General features: G+C 45.9%; 1 protein-coding gene across 1 annotated transcript in view; it reads right to left on the reverse strand.

The window, feature by feature from the left end:
* Positions 1-21,178, reverse strand: part of ACOXL (acyl-CoA oxidase like) — a 369,695-nt gene that overhangs the window by 292,882 nt on the left and 55,635 nt on the right. The window contains 6 exon segments of the mRNA XM_068564616.1: positions 2,071-2,203; positions 6,849-6,921; positions 8,762-8,848; positions 9,159-9,273; positions 14,241-14,339; positions 14,680-14,766. Of these exon segments, the coding sequence (XP_068420717.1) occupies positions 2,071-2,203; positions 6,849-6,921; positions 8,762-8,848; positions 9,159-9,273; positions 14,241-14,339; positions 14,680-14,766 (594 nt within the window).

Here is a 21,178-nt window from a genome sequence, read left to right on the forward strand (position 1 = left end):
GTCTCAGATCGCCTGGCTGCCTGGAGGCCAGGACTCCAGGCATTTGTTTCATGGAAAAGCCCATTTATTCCTCTCCCACAGCCAACGCCTATCTCCCCAGTAACAGCAGCGGGAGCTGCCATCACATCAGCAACAGCTCTGAGCGACGGAGCCCTTGCTCTGTGTCAGCACCGCACTCACATCCTCACCCAGGCCTCACCATTATCAGAAGGCCCATTTTACAAATGAAGAAACTGAGGCTTAAAGAAGGCTACTGATTTGCCCACTCCCCCATGGCTGGTCACAGTCAGGCTGAGGTTTGAGCCCAGGGTTCTCTGATTTCAGAGCCCACGATCGTGATAAGGCCTGTACATTGCCAGGAACGAAGTATGTGTGTCAGATGCCCAAAAAGGAATTGATCCAAATGTGCCCTCCTCCCCAGACCCTCCGGAGTTGGCAGGGGCTGGCCCCTTGATAATGCTCAGGAAAATGGAGAACGGGTGCCTTTTAAAAATCAGCCACTCTGTGTCCTCTCTCCCCACCCCTACTGCTCCAGATCTACTGATACTTAAAAACCAAGTCTCTCCCAGAAGGCCCCCCCATGCCCCATCTACACCACCCTATGCCTGCCCCCCAAGACTCCACCACTGGCCTGAATGGGCGGACCGGTCCCTGGCAGTGTGGACATCCTTCACACGACATCACCCACTCCAAAACGTAACAGCACAGGGTTTCTACGGCACCTTTAGAGCCACAAACCAGCATGTGGTTTTAATATTCACCAGCACTCTCCTCAGAGGGGCCCTGAGGCTGCTGTGATCAGAGGGGCTATTGTGCAGATACGGCTGTCCCCGCTTCACAGAACCCTGATCAGATTTCTGTCCCATCTTCTCTACAGTGCAATTCTGGGCTCGTCTGCTTTCTCTCCTCTTGCCTCCTTCTGGAGTCTGGAAAAGGGCTGAAACAGTGTCTATCACAGACTTGGAAGCAGTATTTTCCTCCGTACTTTGCCGCTGTGCCAGCGCCTTGGCCTCGCCCCTGGGCCTGCATCCTGAGGCTCTCCTGGGGCCTCACTGACTCAGCCGGTTCAGCTGAGACCCGCTGAGCCACCCTGGACCTGGGTCTTCAGAACTGAATACGCACCCCACTCACTTTAAAGAGCCACCGAAAACAAGCACATAAAGCAGCGCCCACGGGCGGGCAGATGGTCACTGGCTCAGGACTGAGGGTCACAGCTGCACCCACTGGCGGGAAGGGCACCACATGAGAGAGCTCGGTCAGGCAAGCTTTCTGTGAGCAGTGCAGACCCGGCAGGAGGGAGAAAGGAAGGATTTTCCTGCTTTTCAGGTGGCTTCACACTGATGTCAGGCCTGGAGTCAGGTGAATGAAACTTACTCCTTCTTGATGGAGAATCTGGGTTCAAGCCACAGATGGATATTCACGGGTATGTTAATTCTCCTTCCAGCTTCCCCAAGCTCAGTGGAGCTTAAGAGATACAAAGAGACGGGGAGGGACCAGAGAACAGACAGTGCAGTGCCCTGCGGAGCAGGCAGCCTTCCAGAGCTTTTCTCTCCTGGCTGCTTTTTCCAAACCAAGACAGAGGAGGGGGCGGGGGGAAATGGGAGGCAGAGTTGGCTTCTGGAGGTCTGGCCTCATGAACTCCTGCCTGTGATGGTGACTGTCACACGCCAAACAGCCGCGCAAGCATCAGTGCTCCCCAGTGAATTCAGCCAAGGCACGCAGGCCCTTATCCATGAGTCAGCTCTTAGCTGCTTTTCCAGAAGACGTGTTTGTTCTGAACAACCAATTCTCCCGGGACCATCTTTAGTGGCCCTGTTGCCGCACCGCCTATGTTCCACCCACCGTAATCAGCAGCACACATCTGGGATGCAGGGGGATGGGACCCCACGGTAAGAAGGCTGCAGAAAGGTTCTCTGTGCAGGGCCAACTGGCACTCGCTAGCATCTAACCAGCAACCCAGGCCACCTTACACCAACCGTGGCTCAAGCAGCTCAACTCCTAACATTGTTACCCACCCCTGGAACATGCAGAGAATAAATAGCGAGGGAAATTAACATCAGAGTCAGTTACCTTCATAGAGCCCGTAGCTTGGAAAGTCACAGCCAGTCTCGAAGGGGTCAGCACCGCCAACATCGCATTGAATCTTGCACTCTTGTCCTTAATGGGGGAGTGGTACTGCCCATCTGGAGCCACAGAACCGAACCTGCGGTGGGGGAGAGGCAGGTGGAAAAGAGAGATGGGGTTAACGTAAGAGAAGAATATGGCGCCTAGAAATGAGGTCAGGTGGCTCCCACGAGCACACACAGGGAAGTCGCACGGGGTTCCCCATCCTGGATCCTCCCTCACAAGACAGCAGCGTTGGGGAGCAGGACAAGTGCCTCCCCAGGAGATGCTGAGAAAGGCTCAACTCATGGAAAGTAAGAGCAGATTTCCCGCCACTACTATCCCGCAACTCAGCAGTGGACTCTGACGAAGACAGGCATGAGGACCGCCATCATCAAACCAACACCAGAGCCTGGGTGTAAAGACGGCACATCAGTCCACTTTTTTGTTGTTGAGATACAAATCATTTACCATAAACTTCACCTTTTTAAAGTGTACAGTTCGATGGTTTTTAGCATATTCACGAAGTTGTACAACCATGACCACTATCCAATTTCAAAGCATTTCATCACCCCAAAAAGAAACCCCATACCATTAGCAGTCCTGTCCCATACTCCCTACCCTCCAGAGCCCGGCAACCATTAATCTACTTTCTAACTCTATGGATTTGTCTATTCTGGACATTTCACATAAGTAGTAGCATACGATGTGTGGCCTTTGTGTCTGGCTTCTTTCACTTGACACACTGTTTTCAAGGTTCACGCATGTTGTAACACGTATCGGTACTTCATTTCTTTTTATGGCCAAATGACGTTCCATTGTACGGATATACCTTATGTTGTTTATCCGTTCATCAGTTGATGGATATTTGTGCTGTTTCCACTTTTTTTGGCTATTATGAATAACTGTTATGAACATTTGTACACAAGTTTTTGTGTGGATATATATTTTCAATTCTCTTGTAGACAACATCTTCATAAAGACCTAGGAGTAGAATTGCTAGGTGCTATGAAGATGTTAAACTTTTGAAGAACTGCCAAATTCTTCTCCAAGTTGACAACACCAGTTTACATCCCCACCAGCAATGGATGAGGGCTCCAGTTTCTCCACATCCTCACCAACACTCGTTATCATCTGTTTCTTTTATTACAGCCATGAAGTGAGCGCAAAGTGGTACTTCACTGTGGTTTTCATTGGCATTTCCTTAACGACAGTGATGTTGAACATCTTTTCATGTGCTTATTAGCCATTTCAATGTCTTCTTTGGATAAGTGTCTATTCATATTTTTGCCCATTTTTAATTGGGTCATTTGTCTTCTTACTGTTGAGCTGTAATATAGTTCCTTTTACAGTCTGGATACTAGGTTCTTATGATATGTAAGATTTGCAAATATTTTCTCCCATTCTGTGGATTGTCTTTTCACTTTCTTCATAGTGTCCTTTGCTGCACAAGTTTTTTAACTTTGATGACGTCCAGTTTATCTATTTTATCTTTGGTTCCTTGTGCTTTTGGTGTCACACCTAAGAAATCATTGCCTAAACAAGGTCACAAAGATTTATACCTATGTCTTCTTTTTTAAAAAATATTTATTTATTTATTTATTTGGCTGCCTGGGTCTTAGTTGCGGTGTGTGGGATCTTTAGTTGCAGCATGTGGACTCTTAGTTGAGGCATGAGGGATCTAGTTCCCTGACCAGGGATCAAACCTGGGCCCCCTGCATTGGGAGTGCGGAGTCTTAACCGAAGTCCCAGCACACCTATGTTTTCTTTTATGAGTTTTATACTTTTAGCTCTTACATTTAGATCTGTGATCCATCCTGTGTTAATTTTTGTATATTATATGAGGTAAAGGTCCAACTTCAGGCTTATGATATCCAGTTGTTCCAGCACCATTTGTTGAGAAGACCATTTTTCCCCATTAAATTATCTTGTCACCCTTGTTGAATATCAATTGACCATAAGTGCAAGGATTTATCTCTAGATCCTCTATCTATTCCATTGTCCATACATCTAGCCGTATGCCAATTCCACACTATCCTGATAACTGTAGATTTGTACTAATTTTTCAAATCAGGGATGTGAGTCCTCCTACTTTGTTCTCCTTTATCAAGATTGTTTTGGGTAGTCTGAGTCTCTTGCATTTCCATATGAATTTTAGAACCAGTTTCTCAGTTTTTTCAAAAAAAAAAAAAAAGGCAGCTGGGATTTTGACAGGAATTTCATTGAATCTGTACATCTGCTTACAAACCCTTTTGATCAAGTGATAAACCAACACCCCCAAAGTGTGTTGCCTCTGCTGTTCTGTAGTATTTGGGGGGCAGCTTAAATACCAATGGAATGGCTTTTAAATCAAATCTTGCTTACCAAAGAATATTCTATATATTCTCATATTTTCTACAGACCGTGTAGCTCCCTATCATTTTTCTTTCTGGTTAAATCTGACTTTCTAATCCCTAGTGCATTGGATGAATGCTAAGCCAGTGGGTCCAGGTTCTGGCCGAGGACTGTCCAGTCCACTAAGATCCTATTAGTATGGATGAAAAATGGAGAGCTCCACATCTGTGGCTTTCCTTCCCTCTTCCCCATCTCCGAGAGTGGAGTGATGCTGATAAGTCACCAGGAAAGGTACAGGCACCTCTGGGGAAGGCTGGTGGTCCTATGATTTGCTGGCATGGGCACTGGTCATTCCTGAGGAGGCCTGGGGCCTTCATCACCCACCAGGACAACTACAACGATGCTTTTGTTGTTTCCATTTCATTTCCTACCAATTCACAGAGGGAAAAATGTCAACCAGAATTTGGTCCATTTTAAGTTTGTTTCCACCATATCTTCCTTAAACTTTTGGCATGTGTGACATTTATTTACTGGCAAGAACTTGCAGGCAGTAAAAAGGAGCAAAGTTACCCCAGTGTTCATTGCAGCACTATTTACAATAGCCAGGACATGGAAGCAGCCTAAATGCCCATCAACAGAGGAATGGATAAAGAAGATGTGGTACATATATGCAATGGAATATTACTCAGCCATAAAAAAAAGAACGAAATAATGCCATTTGCAGTGACATGGATGGACCTAGAGATTGTCATACTGAATGAAGTAAGTCAGACAAAGACAAATATCATATGATATCGCTTATATGTGGAATCTTAAAAAATGGTACAAATGAACCTATCTACAAAACAGAAATAGAGTCACAGATGTAGAAAACAAATTTATGGTTACCAGGGGTGAAAGGGAGGAGAGGGATAAACTGGGAGACTGGGAGTGACATATACACACTACTATATATAAAATAGATAACTAATAAGAACCTACTATATAGCGCAGGGAACTCTACCCAATATTCTGTAATTACCTATATGGGAACAGAATCTAAAAAAGAGTGGATATATGTATATGTATAACTGATTCACTTTGCTGTACACCTGAAACTAACACAACGTTGTAAATCAACTATATTCCAATAAAAATTAATTAAAAATAAAAATTAAAAAGGAGTAAAGTGTTAAAGGAAAATCTATAGGAAAGCAAGCAGCAAGCCTGATGGCTTGCTTCTTCACATATTTAAATATCACTGTAGTTCAGGATTTTTATTGGATACATGAAATGCTGCTGAGAAAAGTAAAGTTAATTGGTGTTTCTTAGCCTCTGCAAAGAGCATAGTGAACCCCTGGGGCTCCACCCCTGGAATGCACTTGTAGAAGCAACCTTCACCTCGTTCTTTCACCCATCTGGCCTCACTGAGGGATGCTGGGAAATGACACTAAGCACCTCTGATATTATCCACCCAACCAGTACTGGTTAGAACAGCCTCTGAAGCTGAAGGATGGTACCTTATCTCCTGTCATCCACAAAGGAGGCAATAACACTAATTATTTTATGATAGCCAAAAAAAAAATTTTTTAAGGAAATAACCTAAATACCAACAATAAGGGATTGATACATAACTTATAGATCATTTAACAGTCTATTATGGCAATATTAAAAATGATAGGGGCTTCCCTGGTGGCGCAGTGGTTAAGAATCCACCTGCCAATGAAGGGGTCATGGGTTCTATCCCTGGTCCGGGAAGATCCCACATGCAGCGGAGCAACAAAGCCCGTGCGCCACAACTACTGAGCCTGCACTCTAGAGCCCATGAGCCACAACTACTGAAACCCGTGTGCCACAACTACTGAAGCCTGCGCGCCTAGAGCCCGTGCTCCGCAACAAGAGCAGCCACCACAATGAGAAGCCTGTGCACTGCAATAGAGAGTAGCCCCCGCTCGCCACAACTAGAGAAAGCCTGTGCGCAGCAACGAAGACCCAACGCAGCCAAAAATAAAATAAATAAAAAAAAATAAAAATGATAATGCCTATGTGTATTTATTGTTGCACAGAAACATTGGACATATAATGTTAAACAGAAATTACAAGTTAAAAAAAATAGAATTTCTAAGGGGACTTCATTCAGTGAAAATCGAACATCTCTCTCTCTCTTTAGATATAACCTCATAGAGAAAAGTCTAAAGTGTTATACATGAAAGGATAACAAACATTGTGTCTGGGTGATAGCATTTGGGATAATTTTAACTTTTTTTGATTTGCTTATCTACATTTCTCAATTAATTGTCAGTAAAATTGTAGGAGAGGTTATGAGAAGACACTCTGGACATACAGCCCACGAGACCCAGGAACCAGGCCTGGGAAGGCGGGCAAAGAGCTCACACGCGCAGCAAGTCCGAGTTAAGGAGACAACTACTCACTTATCCAGCAGGTTCTCCCTTGGTATCCGAACCTTGTCAAATCTCAGAATCCCGTTATCAACACCATGCAGACCTAGAGAGAGCAGATGGGAAACGGAGCTGTAGGGGGCAAGTTTATGTGCATCAGAAATACTGTCCGGGCCACTTCCCAGGTCTGTTGCTGCTAAAACGCAAAGCCCTTTATCTCACTTCCCAAATTGTTGCTGCTTTCTTATTTGGGGTGGGGATGCTGTTTGCTTGTTGCCATGAAGAGTGGTGCCTGCTTCTCCAGCCCCCTCCTTCCTACCAAGAATAGAGGAGAAAATGCTAGACCCTCTGTGCAGCCCACCTGCTCTGAGGCCAGCTGGGGGGTGGGGTCTGGCGGGGACACAGCTTCCCACCTGAGCAGTTGCTGTGACTAGAAAAGGGAGAATTCTAGGCAACTGAAAGAACATCAGACTGAACACAGAGAAGGAGGAAAGCCCCTTACGCCCCCCCAGTGACGCAGAACTCAAATTCCTCCCCCTTCTCGGTGCTTCCTCCCCAGAACATGGGGTGAATTTGTGACAGCAAATGCCTAGAAGACATTGGGAAACGGCCAGAGGGACAGCAGTGGGTGGGTAGGGTGACCATGTCCGAAGAAGTTTCTTAAAATCTGCCAGACCCATTTCCTCAGAACACCTGTCGGAATCTGGGGTCTATTTTTTGTTTATCTCACACTTAGGGAGACTTACTCTGGGAGAAAAGATCTTTTTTTAGTGCAGGTCTTATTTAGAACATCACCCCTTGACAAGGTCACAGTGGTACTTACGAGCTTACAAAGAAACCAGCTCAGACTTTCTGGGTTTGCCAGTGTCATGAATGTCTGGCACCACTTCATGAGGGCCGGGTGACCCCTCTACTCTCAACAGCACTTGACACGTCAGGTGTTTTCAAGGGATCAGGGCCTCAGTCACCTAAAGCACTTGCAGCCCATTCCTGCAGGCACGCGGTGGTCAATATCCCTACAGGGCCAGGGTGAGTTTAGCCCCATCCTCCAAAGGATCGTCTCCTCCCCCTTCTCTTCTGCTCTTTCCTCTCTCTTTTTTCCCTTCTCCCCCCGCCTGCGTTTCTGGCTTCACTTGGCTGGGGACAACCAGTGGAGCCCACAGGCATGGCCTGCTCTCACTGAGCATTCTGGGTTGCACTGTGTCTCCCCCCAAGATTGATATGTTGCAGTCCTCACCCCTAATACCCGTGAATGTAACCTTATTTGGGGAAAGGGTCTTTACAGAGGCTATCAACTTAAAATGAGGGCATTTGTGGGCCCTCATTCAAATGACCGGTGTCCTTATAAAAAGTGGAAATTGGACACAGACAAGCACACAGGTAGAACGCTGTGTGAACATGAAGATGGCCACCTACAAGCCAAGGAGAGAGGTCTGGAGCATATCCTCCCCATCCCAGCCCTCAGAAGGAACCAACTCCCCTGACACCTTGACCTCGGACTCGTAGCCTCCACAATTGTGGGTCGATACATTTCTGTTGTTTAAGCCACTCAGTGTGAGTACAACAGCCCTAGCAAACTAGTCCACAGAGGCAATCCTTAGGACCCACTGAGGCTGGTGGCTCTGGGCCATGAAAGAGAGAACCTCAACCTGCCCTCCAAGGGCCCACAAGTCCAAGAAGGAGAGAGGAGACGAAACAGCTGGGGACAGAGCTGCCTCATGACTAGTAAACACGAGAGGCTGGGAGAAATGGGACCAATGCGTGTTCATAAATGGCAGTCTGCAACCTTCTCTAACTGCCATACACAGAAGACTAATCAGGCTTCAAAATCAGAGTCTTCTCTGCCTTCACTGCTTTCATGAGTTAGGTTAGATTCTCATTGGGTGGGGTAGGGAGCAGGCAGGAAGTGCAAAGGAGGGTGGGAGAGGGGTCACCTAGGGACTCACCTTCTTTATACATCATATCAATAGCTGTCACTCCTGGGTACATGCTTCCGTTTTCATTGCGGACAGGAACGATGAAACAGTGGGGCCCTAAGGAAGGTGAAGAGACACTAAAGCCTCTAAAGATATGATCAAAGCTTTGCTCATTTCCTGGGACAGTGTACAATTATGTTGATCTTGAAATTCAGTTTGTTCTATGACTGTGCACTGCCCATTATAGTGTCTAATGTTGAATGTAATGATAAATCGTCTCATCATGTATATTTAGGAGATAATGTTAGTGCTGAATTTTTTTACAAGGTAGAAACAGCCCTCTGAGGTGGGTTTTCTGTGTAAAGTACTCACGGGAGAATAGTACTAGTAAAGGGAAATATCCTAGGTTTCTGTGTCGGTAACAAACCTTGAGATCTTCCGTTTATGATGAGCTGGGCAAAGACTGCTGCATAACTCCCGTACATGGCGTTTCCAATGTACATCTTCTCAGCATTTTCACATGGTGTGTCGATTACAAACTCCTACACAGAAACAGCAAAGCAACAGAGTTTTCTTTCTTATGGCTCATTTCAACTCGTGGGTTCAGTGCAATGAACACTGTGAAACAGATCCATATCGTGTAGCTACACCCACTCGGGTAATTTCACAGAAAAGGAGCAGATGACCCAAAGTCGCCTAATTCAACCTCGGGAGCTCAACACCACCGTGCTATCACTGCAGCATGCACTGTTCACCTCCACCTTAACTCTGAAAACAACTGGAAATTAAAGTGCTTTGTCAATGAATATTCCAATCAGGAAAATACGTTGCCACTTTTCGATGGATGAAAGTTGTTCATTCACTTCTTCCCGGTCTCTCTTCTTTGTCATGTTGCACAGGCTTGTGTACTATTTGTCTGAGCCTGTGGCTTTAATGTATAAAGGCTTTCTTCATTGTGCTTCTTTCTCTCTAGACTACTCCACACTGAGGTTCTGACTTCTAAATAATCCAGCACCAAACCCCTAAAAGCCCTGCTGATATGTATTCAGCTCTGCACACGCCCCTTGCCCCCAAACACTCCACCTTCAAGATTCACATGAAAGGAGGGAACATCCAATGATCTGGGGCCCCTAGTTAGATAAGTCCATGTCTATGTATTTCATTTTGTCTACTGGGCATTGCCCCTTCTGGACCAATCGCTTGGTTCCTCACGCCCTCCACTGTTTCCTGAGTCTTGAACGTTCTTGCCTTTAAGGTAGGGGTCTGTTGTTTAAATGGCCACTAACTAACCAAAGGTTACATGTGTACACCGGGACGCAAACTAGACTACTAGGCAAGCGTGACCCATTCCTGCCATTGATTAGAATCTCAGCCCAGACAATTTTGATCTTTATAAAAAGAAATACCTCATTTAAGCCTTGGGATGATTGTTTCAGAACCTGCCTCTCCATTTTCCTCATCAATGAATATAATAATAAAAGGTTCCCTCAAAAGCTCATATGGATAAGCCCTTAAACCGAAAAGCATTTGCCAGCAATTCTCTATCTTATCAGGGAAAGAATCTTAGAACGTGCCATCTAGCATGTCTCCATGATACGACCAAGGATTCCAGCTCAAAACAGTCCGAAGTTAGTACTGGTCAGGAATAAGCAGGGGGAAGAAATGTATTTTTTTGTTTTCACTCTGCTCAAAACTCTGCCTTCTTTCTCTTCCTCTCCAGGAGCTAGAACAGGATCACCATGGAAATGCCCCCATTCACTTCTGGGTCCTCCCTCATTCTGCTTACCACCTGGGATACCCTTCTACCTCGTGTTAAGGAGAGACGGACCACAACTGCCAGCTCTGGATACCAGGTACCTGGGACAGGTCGGAGAGTCCGGGGCGGGTGGGGAGCAGGGGAGGGGGGGTGGAATGGTGAAAAGGCAGAACAGCAAATTTAATCAAAGCTGACAATATCGAAGATGTGGCTGAACCAAACCGACAAGCTATTGATCATGTAAAGATCATCTCAGATTTCACATTTTTAAGTATACAGACTGCACTTTCCCTCTGGCCAAGAAATACAGTCTTGGAGCCCAAGAAAACATTCCCTGACACATATGTGCACAGGGAAACTTTTAACACAGGCGAGGGCTTTTCAGAAACATAAATGGACAAGCTCTTTTTAAGTCTCTGGAGGCTGCTGCCCTTGTCTTATCAGGCCAGCCAGGACTTCTTAAAGAAAGGAGTTATTGTGAGTCTGGTGGGTGCAGTAACAAACAACAAAACTCACGTGGTAAGGGGATGCTAACACCTTAGGGTGGGAAGGGAAGTAGCGGAGAAAGGTTGGCCTGGCAGAAAAGCTCTGGTGGGGCAGGGAGGGGACAGGAGGCCATCTGTTCCCATCAGCATCTGATCTACTCTGGGAAAGGAAATTTGTCACTTCTGGCAAAAATACTTGATTTGGAAAGTCTGCCTCAGCCAAAACTCTGGCATTAAAGCTGGATCTATGTCAGTCCCACACACACTACTATATATAAAATAGATAACCAATAAGACCCTGTTGTATTGCACAGGGAACTCCTGTGCGATACTCTGTAATGGCCTATATAGGAAAAGAATCTAAAAAAAAAAGAGTGGACATACGTATATGTATAACTGATTCACTCTGCTGTACACCTGAAACTAGCACAACATTGTAAATCAACTATACTCCAATAAAATTTTTTTAAAAAGCTGGATCTAAATAATGCACGCCATGTGTGTCAGTTCCTATTATAATTAACTGTTGAAGGCCAACAAAACGGTCAGTCCTGCAAGCACTAAAAGAGACGGCCTTGGCCAGAGAGCTCTTAGCCTCATTTATTTTTGCGATTTCGCCTAAACTGTAAAAATAAAACTCTCTCTTACCTCAGAACTCTCCATGCCGCTACTCAATCCATCATCCAAAAATAAAAATAAAACAACCAACCCACAGGAATGCCCAACCAAAAAATGTAAGAGATTGAAACTGCCCTGGAGGGAGAGAGGGCTCATTTGATATGCTCTAACATTTAAAAAGGGAAATGAAGGGGAAAACACAGAAACCAATGAAGGAGAAAGCCATTCCCTGCCAAGCCAACCCTCAGTGGCCTGAGCTTATGATGGGCTTCTTCCCTCCCTCGGGAAGAAGCACGTTCACCAGCGTCTTCTCATCATTACGATTTCAACTTTGCAACTCCCCTGCCGAGAGTGGCAGCTGCCATAGCGCAGCAGGTAGCTAAATCATTTATGTTGTTTGGGGAAAATGGGACTAACACAGGAAAATGATTTCCGTGCAAATAATAATAATAATAATTGTAAGAAGAAACAAATAAATAAGAATTGTGAGTGGGATTTTTCTTCCCTTTGATGACAGCAAGGTGACCTCAATACCACGGTTTCGGGAGAAAAAATGGGGCAGCCAAAACCCCGAAGATGTTTGGTCAGTGTCCCATCAGGAAAGCTAAGTTGTTAAGGACAATCCCCCTTGAACCTGAGATTCTCTCGTTAATTGCATAGCTATAAGTCAGTTGCCTAACCTCTGTGAGCCTCAGTTTCTCCACCTGTAAAATGCGGACAAGGATATCTTCCTATAACATTATAGAACATTTAACACAATGTTGCATGCAGAGTGCTTAGCCTGGCACTTAGCACACGTGCTCAATGCACAGAAGTGGCTTATTACCACGTTCATGGGATTGTTGTTGTGACGGAGTGTGGTATACTATACTACACAGAGAGAGTTTGACACAGACCTGGCACAGAGGGAGCATTCAAAAAGTGGCAGTCTTTATTCTGGTTCTTACTATGACCTTGGACATCACTGGCTGCTGTAGAGAACTAGCATCAGGACAGAGGAAAGGCAGGACATCCTCTAACAAAACCCTCACCTGCATCTGTCATTCTAAGCGCTGACCACCTCCAACTAGCATTCTTGGGTCAGAAAAATCCTGGGAACAAAACTCCAGATTCCAAATATGTGGAATCTGAAAAAACTGGTACAGGCGATCTTATTCACAAAGCAGAAGTAGAGACAGAGATGTAGAGAACAAGTGTATAGATACCAAGGGGAAAGGGGGGAGGTGGGATGAATTGGGAGATTGGGATTGAAATATATACACTATTGATACCATGTATAAAACAGATAACTAATGAGAACCTACTGTATAGCACAGGGAACTCGGCTCAGTGCTCTGTGGTGACCTAAACGGGAAGGAAATACAAAAAAGAGGGAGTATACGTATACGTATAGCTGATTCACTTTGCTGTACAGTAGAAACTAATACAACATTGTAAAGCAACTATACTACAATAAAAAAAACTTTTTTAAAATGAGGGAAGAAAATAGAAAAACAACAACAACAACAACAAAAAAAAAAAGCAAAGGACAAATTCAGCCAAAATGAAGACTGAGTCACCACACGCACATGCATGAGGCAACACCCACCAAGGTGCTGGGAGTAGGAACTAAAGAGATGGGGACAGGGGTGGGATTTACAGAGCAGGGTTTTTGCTGTGACCCATTTGTGGAGAGACATCAAGTTAGAGGGTCTTACCAACATTCTGGAGTTCATCCCATATAATAAAGTCAGATTGTTTTGTGAAATTCTAGTGTTGTTTATTTATTTATTTGTTTGTTTGTTTGTTTATTATTTTTGGCTGCATCAGGTCTTTGTCGCTGCATGTGGGCTTTCTCTAGTTGCGGTGAGCGAGGGCTACTCTTCATTGCGGTGCGCGGGCTTCTCACTGCAGTGGCTTCTCTTGCTGCAGAGCATGGGCTCTTGGCATGCGGGCTTCAGTAGTTGTGGCACATGGGCTCAGTAGTTGTGGCTCGTGGGCTCTAGAGTGCAGGCTCAGTAGTTGCGGCGCACGGGCTTAGTTGCTCCGCGGCATGTGGGATCTTCCCTGACCAGGGCTCGATCCCGTGTCCCCTGCATTGGCAGGCGGATTCTTAACCACTGTGCCACCAGGGAAGTCCCGGTGTTGTGAAATTTTTTTTTTTGTTGTTGTTGTGAAATTTTATTTCGGTTGCCATGTGGATTTGTCTGCAGGTCGCAGGTACAGACATTGCATCATGCCAGCACCAAGGACCTGGCTCCCAGAAGGAGGCCCCAGCACACACAGCACCCTCCTGCCACACACATCACACATGGTGCACCGCTCTTCCACCCCTTTACCTGCTACTGTTAGGAAGGACCACAAAATGGATTAGGTCCTGTTCTCACCGAGTTTTTCCAGAGCGTTAAGTAAATGAGTGTACATAACAGGCTTGGAGCAGTGCCCGTCCCACAGTAGGTGCTGTGTAAGTGCTGGCTGGTGTTAGACTCAGGAAGGCTGAGCCTACGTCCACTAAAGCACTTAGACGTTTCTTCTGAATCTGAGCACCCACCCCCCACCCCCCGCCTCAGAGCACACACAGCAGGGGTGAAGGTGGACTCGGGAGAACGGAGAGTCCGTTGTATACAGGTCCGCTGCCCAGAACCGCCAGAACCCCGGGCAGAATCCTCACCTGTGCAGAGAGATCAAAGGTGGCTTCCGTCTGGATCCCTCTCACGTTGCTCCTGTGGCCCCTCTCAGTCATTGCAAACATCCCCGTGTATTTCTGCTCCTGGGGTTTACCGGGTGTTAGAAGGGAATCAGCTAGTCAGACGGCTGCTCTAATTGCCTACCTCTCAGATCATTAAGAATGGTGGCGAGAAAGGGAGCGGTGAGTTGGAGATAATTATAAAAATTCAGTCTGGTGACAGCTAATGTGATAACAATATGACAGACTCAGTGCAATTTTAAAAGGTAGTCAAATTCTCATTTCAAACAAAGTTCTGGCTGACACTAATTCTCTGTTTTATTTTCTCTTTCTGCAAACACACCCACACCCCCACACACACCCCTAACTACTGTGAATTTTTAAGGCTCTCCATAGACGGTATCTATGGAAGTACGTGCCATACCTGGAGTGGCTGAAGCCATTTAGTTACACGTGCTGGGCTTCCGAGATTCCTGACGGCACCACCGAATAGCCAATAAATTATTCCACACTGCAAACAAGGAGATTACAGGCCATTGTTAGCAAGAGTCAACAACTTAATAGTGACCAAACCCACTGGGCAAACTCCGTTCAAGGAACACCGATCAGCTCATCAAGCTTTACACATGCCCCGCTAAAGTGGCAAGGCATCCACGTCCTTCCCCTCGCAGCCTGTACAGCCCCAGTTCCTCTGGGCAGACACAGCTCACCGTCTCCTCTCTTGGAAAGGTCACCCCTACAGCACGAAGCATCCGTCCTCCATCCTCGGGGCTGCCCGGCTCACCCCATCAAATGACTGCTCTGAATGTTCGTTCTGCCTTGTCTGCTCAGGGTCTAGCTTAGTGCCTGGTACACTGAAGATGTGCAACAGCGTCTGTGCACGGACCCCAGGTGCCTGCAGAGGTGAGCTGTACCAGGAGAAACCCTCCACAAACGGGAAGGTCAACGGAGGAGGCCAGGCTGCAGAACGAGCTGGTACTTGGCTCGGGATGAGACAGGCTGGGCTCAAGTCCCAGCTCAGCTGCTAGCTGGCTGTGGGGCCTTGGACAACGACACAAGGACATAGTTTTCCCACTGGACAAATGCAGTGAATGACGAGCCCCCACTTCCTGAGCCCTCCCGCCTTCCAGACTCTGAGCTCCACATACTCACTGACCCTCGTGACCCCCCTGGGAAGAAAACACCGTCCCCCTCATTTGACAGATGGGGACACTGAGCTTCAGGAGAGGAAAGTGACCTGCCCACGGATGCACCTGAGAAAGCGTGCAGGGCTGGGGTTCACACCCACGCTGCCTGACACCTAACAGCCCTTCATACGGTTGCTGCGAGGATTCAGAAGAGAAGGAAGTGTGGCTCGAGCAGGGCCGTTTGAAGGGAGCAGGGGACTGACTGTAAAGACAGGAGAGGTCAGGTGTACAGACATTTGCTGTGCCTGCCGGTCAGCATGCCCCCACTCCTAGAAACACAGCCCCAGTTTTCCTCTGGGGAGCCCTCTTCCCCCAGAATCAGTCCAAGTGGCTTGTGGCTAATGTCAACCTCCAGCCCAGCTTTAGGATGAGCCTGGGACCCAGGACCCAGGACCGGCCGATCCGCATAACATCATGGCCAACAGGGATGCTTCGGGATGGACCCGTGATCTGGATGGGTCCAATCAGAGCTGCCACTGGGACACACGAGTCAGCTACTGGTGAAGAGAAACTCTTTTTGGAAGCAGCGGAACCTGGAAGAATGGAGGCTGGGGCTCCTCTTGCCATCACGAGAGCTGGTGAAGGAAGCCAACACATGGGGATAAAGGTGAGGTGAAACCGAGCGATGAGAGACCAGGTCCCACACACCCACACCTGAAGCCAGCGACATACACCCTGGACTCTTCGAGTACAGCAGCCAATAGGTGTCTTTTTTCTGGGGTCACTGCAATGGCATGTGCCCCAGTGGACACAGTGACCCCCAAGGAAGACCTTGCAGGGAAGTGGCAGAAATGGCATCTTCACATGCTCCTGTCTGAGAACTGTCATCAGCCTCTGGTGAGGACCAGTCCCTGCACCACACGTGTGTGATCAGCCTGACGCTAACTTCCAGAAAGGCCGCCCCATCGACTCAGACTGAACCACTTGACCAGGTGAAACGCTCTGACATCACGACGGACGAATTTCACTAATCACATCTCACATAGGAGGCACTTTTCATTTGGAGAATCGTCAAGTATCCTCGGAAGATGCTTAACGCCCTGATTTCTCAGAGCCCTGCTCTTCGGAATCACTGCCGACCCTGCAAATTGCATTGCTAATTCCAACCCAGGAAAATGGAATCCATCCAGATGGTAAATTTTTTTTCCCCTAAACCCTCCTGGAAATCAAATAAAAGAAAAATATTTTTCTAAAACTAAAACAGGGTGAATTTTCCAGCCTTAAATCTCTTTGGCTGGTGGCTAAAACGTTCTTTACAGTATAGTTTTCCTAGGTTTTACATTTTTTCCTTCTCTTTGGAAAGGGGAAAACAATGAGTGTTTCAGCCACCTTTTGAAAGACTCCATTCACTAAATGCTATTAGTAGGAGCACTGGGCTGGGTGAGTGAAACCCACAGGTTTGTGGAAAACTACAGGAGTTCACCGAGGCAGTGCCTGCGGGACCCTGATCCCCACAGTCTGTCCCAACGTGGGCCTCTTCCCCCACGTGCTGACCAGTGTGTTGCCAAAGCCACATGCTCCGAGGAGCAGGGGATCTGACCAAATGGGGGCGCCCCTGGAGGGCTCTAAACAGACGACTCCTTGGCCCAATGTACACTTTGAGCAGGTGCCTCCCGTAAGGGGCATGGAGCCCAGCCTGGCAGGCAGACCAAAGGTGCCCAGCAGGCGGCCGCCACGGTGAGCCAGTGGGTGGTGGTCAGACTACAAGCCAGAAAGAGGGCCCTCACCGGGAACTGAATCAGCTGACAGCTAGATCTTGGACTTCCCGGCCTCCAGAACTGTGAGAACACTCATTTCTGGTTTTTAAACCGGCAGATCTGTAGCATTTTATCATGGCAGCCCAAGCAAACTAAGACAGGGTGAGATGATTCACATAAGGCAAAAAGCTAGCCGTCATGGGGAAGAAGAAAAGGAAGCAGGTCATGTTTCTTTGGGCTGTGGAGTCCGTCCAGATTGCATCAGCCTGCTTGGCAGGAGACCTTGGGCTGGCTCCCAAGCTAGAGTGGGGATTCAAAGCCCTCAGGAGAGAAAGTCTCCCTGGCACCTCTGTCCTTTTCCCGCCCCCTCACTGTGAGTCACTCTCCAAGCAGCCCCTGGCTCAGCCAGCACTTGGCTGCATGAGTTCAACTGTGTTTGTCCAAAGCACTTAGGGATGCCTGGAGCCTCTGGATGACATGGACCCGGCGGGAGAGAGAAGGCGCTCAGGCCTGCGGGGCGCAGATGACACTGATGAATTGATGCTCAGGTTGACGGTCAGCTCAGGTGACCAGGAAAGCCAGCAGGGGCCTTGGGCTGGCACCGAGATCTGGGGAAGTCGTGACCAACACAGGGCTCACCAACCTGCTCCCGAGGCACTGCGTCCCCTCCCTGGAAGTCTCCCTCCAGCACCAACAGGAAAGGCAGCCACGGCCTCCTGGGCTAGACCAGAGGCACAACCTACACGTTCCGCTAACTGTCTAGAGTGTCCAAGCACAAGAAAAAAACTCCCCTGCAATGAACGACGTGTGGGAAAGCAAACAGGGTGAATCATCATTTTTGTTAAATTTTCCAAGATTTTTTTATTGTGGTACAATACCTATAACATAAAGTTTGCCATTTTAGCCATCGTTACATGTACAGTTCGGCGGTATGAACTACATTAACAGTGTTGTGCAACCATCACCACTGATTATAAAACTTTTTCATCACCCCCAACAAACTGTGCCCATTAACCAATAACTGCCCCCATTCTCCTCTTCCCCCAGCCTCTGGGAGCCTGTAATTTACTTTCTATCTCTATATGTTTGCCTATTCTCAAAATTTCACATAGGTGGAATCATACAGTATTTGTCCTTATGGGTCTGGCTTATTTCACTTAGCATCATGTTTTCAAGACTTGTGTTGTAACATGTACCAGAACTTCATGCCTTTTTATGGCTGAATGATATTCCATGGTACCTCCAATATTTTGTTTATCCATCCATTTGTTGACAGACACTTGTATATACAATATTTTGTTTATCCATTCATTTGTCGACAGACACTTGTTTCTTTCCACCTATCAGCTACTGTGAATAATGCTGCCACGGACATTGGTATACAGGTATCTATTTGAGTCCCTGTTTTAATTCTTTGGGGTATATACCTAGGAGTGGAACTCCTAGATCATATGGTAATTCTAAATTTAACCTTTTCAGTAACTGCCATACAGTTTTGATTCTATGCATTCATTTAATATTTATGTACTGACACCTCCTACATACCAAGACTGTAGACAGAGACAGTCTTCAAGGAGTTTGCCCTCTAGTGGTGCTAAGAGACAAACAACAGACCTGTGAATAAATACATCAATCCAAAATGGGTACACTGTATATATGTACCATATCTTCTTCATCCATTCCTCTGCTGATGGACATTTAGGTTGCTTCCATGTCCTAGCTATTGTAAATAGTACTGCTATGAACATAGGGGTGCATGTGTCTTTTTGAATTACGGTTTTCTATGGGCATATGCCCAGTAGTGGGATTGCTGTATCATATGGTAGTTCTATTTTTAGTTTTTTAAGGAACCTCCACACTGTTTTCCATAGCAGCTGTATCAATTTACATTCCCACCCGCAGTGTAAGAAAGTTCCCTTTTCTCCACACCCTCTCCAGCATTTATTGTTTGTAGATTTTTGATGATGGCCATTCTGACCCGTGTGAGGTGATACCTCATTGTAGATTTAATTTGCATTTCTCTAATAATTAGTGATGTTGAGCATCTTTTCATGTGTTTGTTGGCCATCTGTATGTCTTCTTTGGAGAAATGTCTATTTAGGTCTTCTGACCATTTTTTGATTGGGTTTTTTTTTTTTTTTTTTGATATTGAGCTGCATAAGCCGCTTGTATATTTTGGAGATTAATCTTTTGTCAGTTGCTTCGCTTGCAAATATTTTCTCCCGTTCTGAGGGTTGTCTTTTCGTCTTGTTTATGATTTCCTTTCCTGAGCAAAAGTTTTTAAGTTTCATTAGGTCCCATTTGTTTATTTTTGTTTTTATTTTCATTAGGAGGTGGGTCAAAAAAGATCTTGTGGGCTTCCCTGGTGGTGCAGTGGTTAAGAATCCGCCTGCCAATTCAGGGGACATGGGTTCAAGCCCTGGTCTGGGAAGATCCCACATGCCACAGAGCAACTAAGCCTGTGCGCCACAACTACTGAGCATGCACTCTAGAGCCCGCGCGCCACAACTACTGAGCCTGCGTTCCACAACTACTGAAGTTCGCATGCCTAGAGCCCGTGCTCCACAACAAGAAAAGCCACTGCAATGAGACACCGCAACAAAGAGTAGCCCCTGCTCGCTGCAACTAAAGGAAGCCCACGCACAGCAATGAGGACCCAACGCAGCCAAAAATAAATTAATTTTAAAAAAAAAGATCTTGCTGCGATTTACATCAGAGACTGTGCTGCCTATGTTTTCCTCTAAGAGTTTTACAGTGTCTGGCCTTACATTTAGGTCTTTAATCCATTTTGAGTTTATTTTTGTGTATGGTGTTAGGGAGTGTTCTAATTTCATTCTTTTACATGTAGCTGTCCAGTTTTCCCAGCACCACTTATTGAAGAGGCTGTCTTTGCTCCACTGTATATTCTGGGCTCCTTTGTCACAGATTAGGTGACCACAGGTGCGTGGGTTTATCTCTGGGCTTTCTATCCTGTTCCATTGATCTATATACGTTTTTGTGCCAGTACCATACTGTCTTGAACACTGTAGCTTTGTAGTATAGTCTGAAGTCAGGGAGCCTGATTCCTCCAGCTCCATTTTTCTTTCTCAAGATTGCTTTGGCTATTTGGGGTCTTTTGTGTTTCCATACAAAATTATAAAATTTTTTGTTCTAAGTTCTGTGAAAAATGCCATTGGTAATTTGACAGGGGTTGCATTGAATCTGTAGATTGCTTTGGGTAGTATAGTTGTTTTCACAATACTGATTCTTCCAATCCAAGAACATGGTATATCTCTCCATCTGTTTGTGTCGTCCCTGATTTCTTTCATCAGTGTCTTATAGTTTTCTGCATACAGGTCTTTTGCCTCCTTAGGTAGGTTTATTCCTAGGTATTTTACTCTTTTTGTTGCAATGGTAAATGGGATTGTTTCCTTAATTTCTCTTTCTGATCTTTCATTTTTAGTGTATAGGAGTGCAAGAGATTTCTGTTTATTAATTTTGTACCCTGCAACTTTACTAAATTCATTGATTAGCTCTAATAGCTTTATGGTGGCATCTTTAGGATTATCTATGTATAGTATCATGTCATCTGCAAACAGTGACAGTTTTACTTCTTCTTTTCCAATTCGGATTCCTTTACTTCTTTTTCTTCTCTGACTGCCGTGCCTACGGCCTCCAAAACTATGTTAAATAATAGCATCGAGAGTGGACACCCTAGTCTTGTTCCTGATCTTAGAGCAAATGCTTTCAGTTTTTCACCATTGAGAATAATGTTTGCTGTGGGTTTGTCATATATGTATGGCCTTTATTATGTTGAAGTAGGTTCCCTCTATGCCCACTTTCTGGAGAGCTTTTATCATAAACAGGTGTTGAATTTTGTTGAAAGCTTTTTCTGCCTCTATTGAAATGATCATATGGGTTTTAGTCTTCAATTTGTTAATTGTGTATCACGTGTATCACGTTGATTGATTTGCATATATTGCAGAATCCTTGCATTTTGCTGTGCAGTAGAAGCTAACACAACATTGTAAAGCAACTATACTCCAATAAAAATTAATCT

This window comes from Eschrichtius robustus, chromosome 15, assembly GCF_028021215.1.
Source record: "Eschrichtius robustus isolate mEscRob2 chromosome 15, mEscRob2.pri, whole genome shotgun sequence".
NCBI classification, from domain to species: Eukaryota; Metazoa; Chordata; class Mammalia; order Artiodactyla; family Eschrichtiidae; genus Eschrichtius; species Eschrichtius robustus.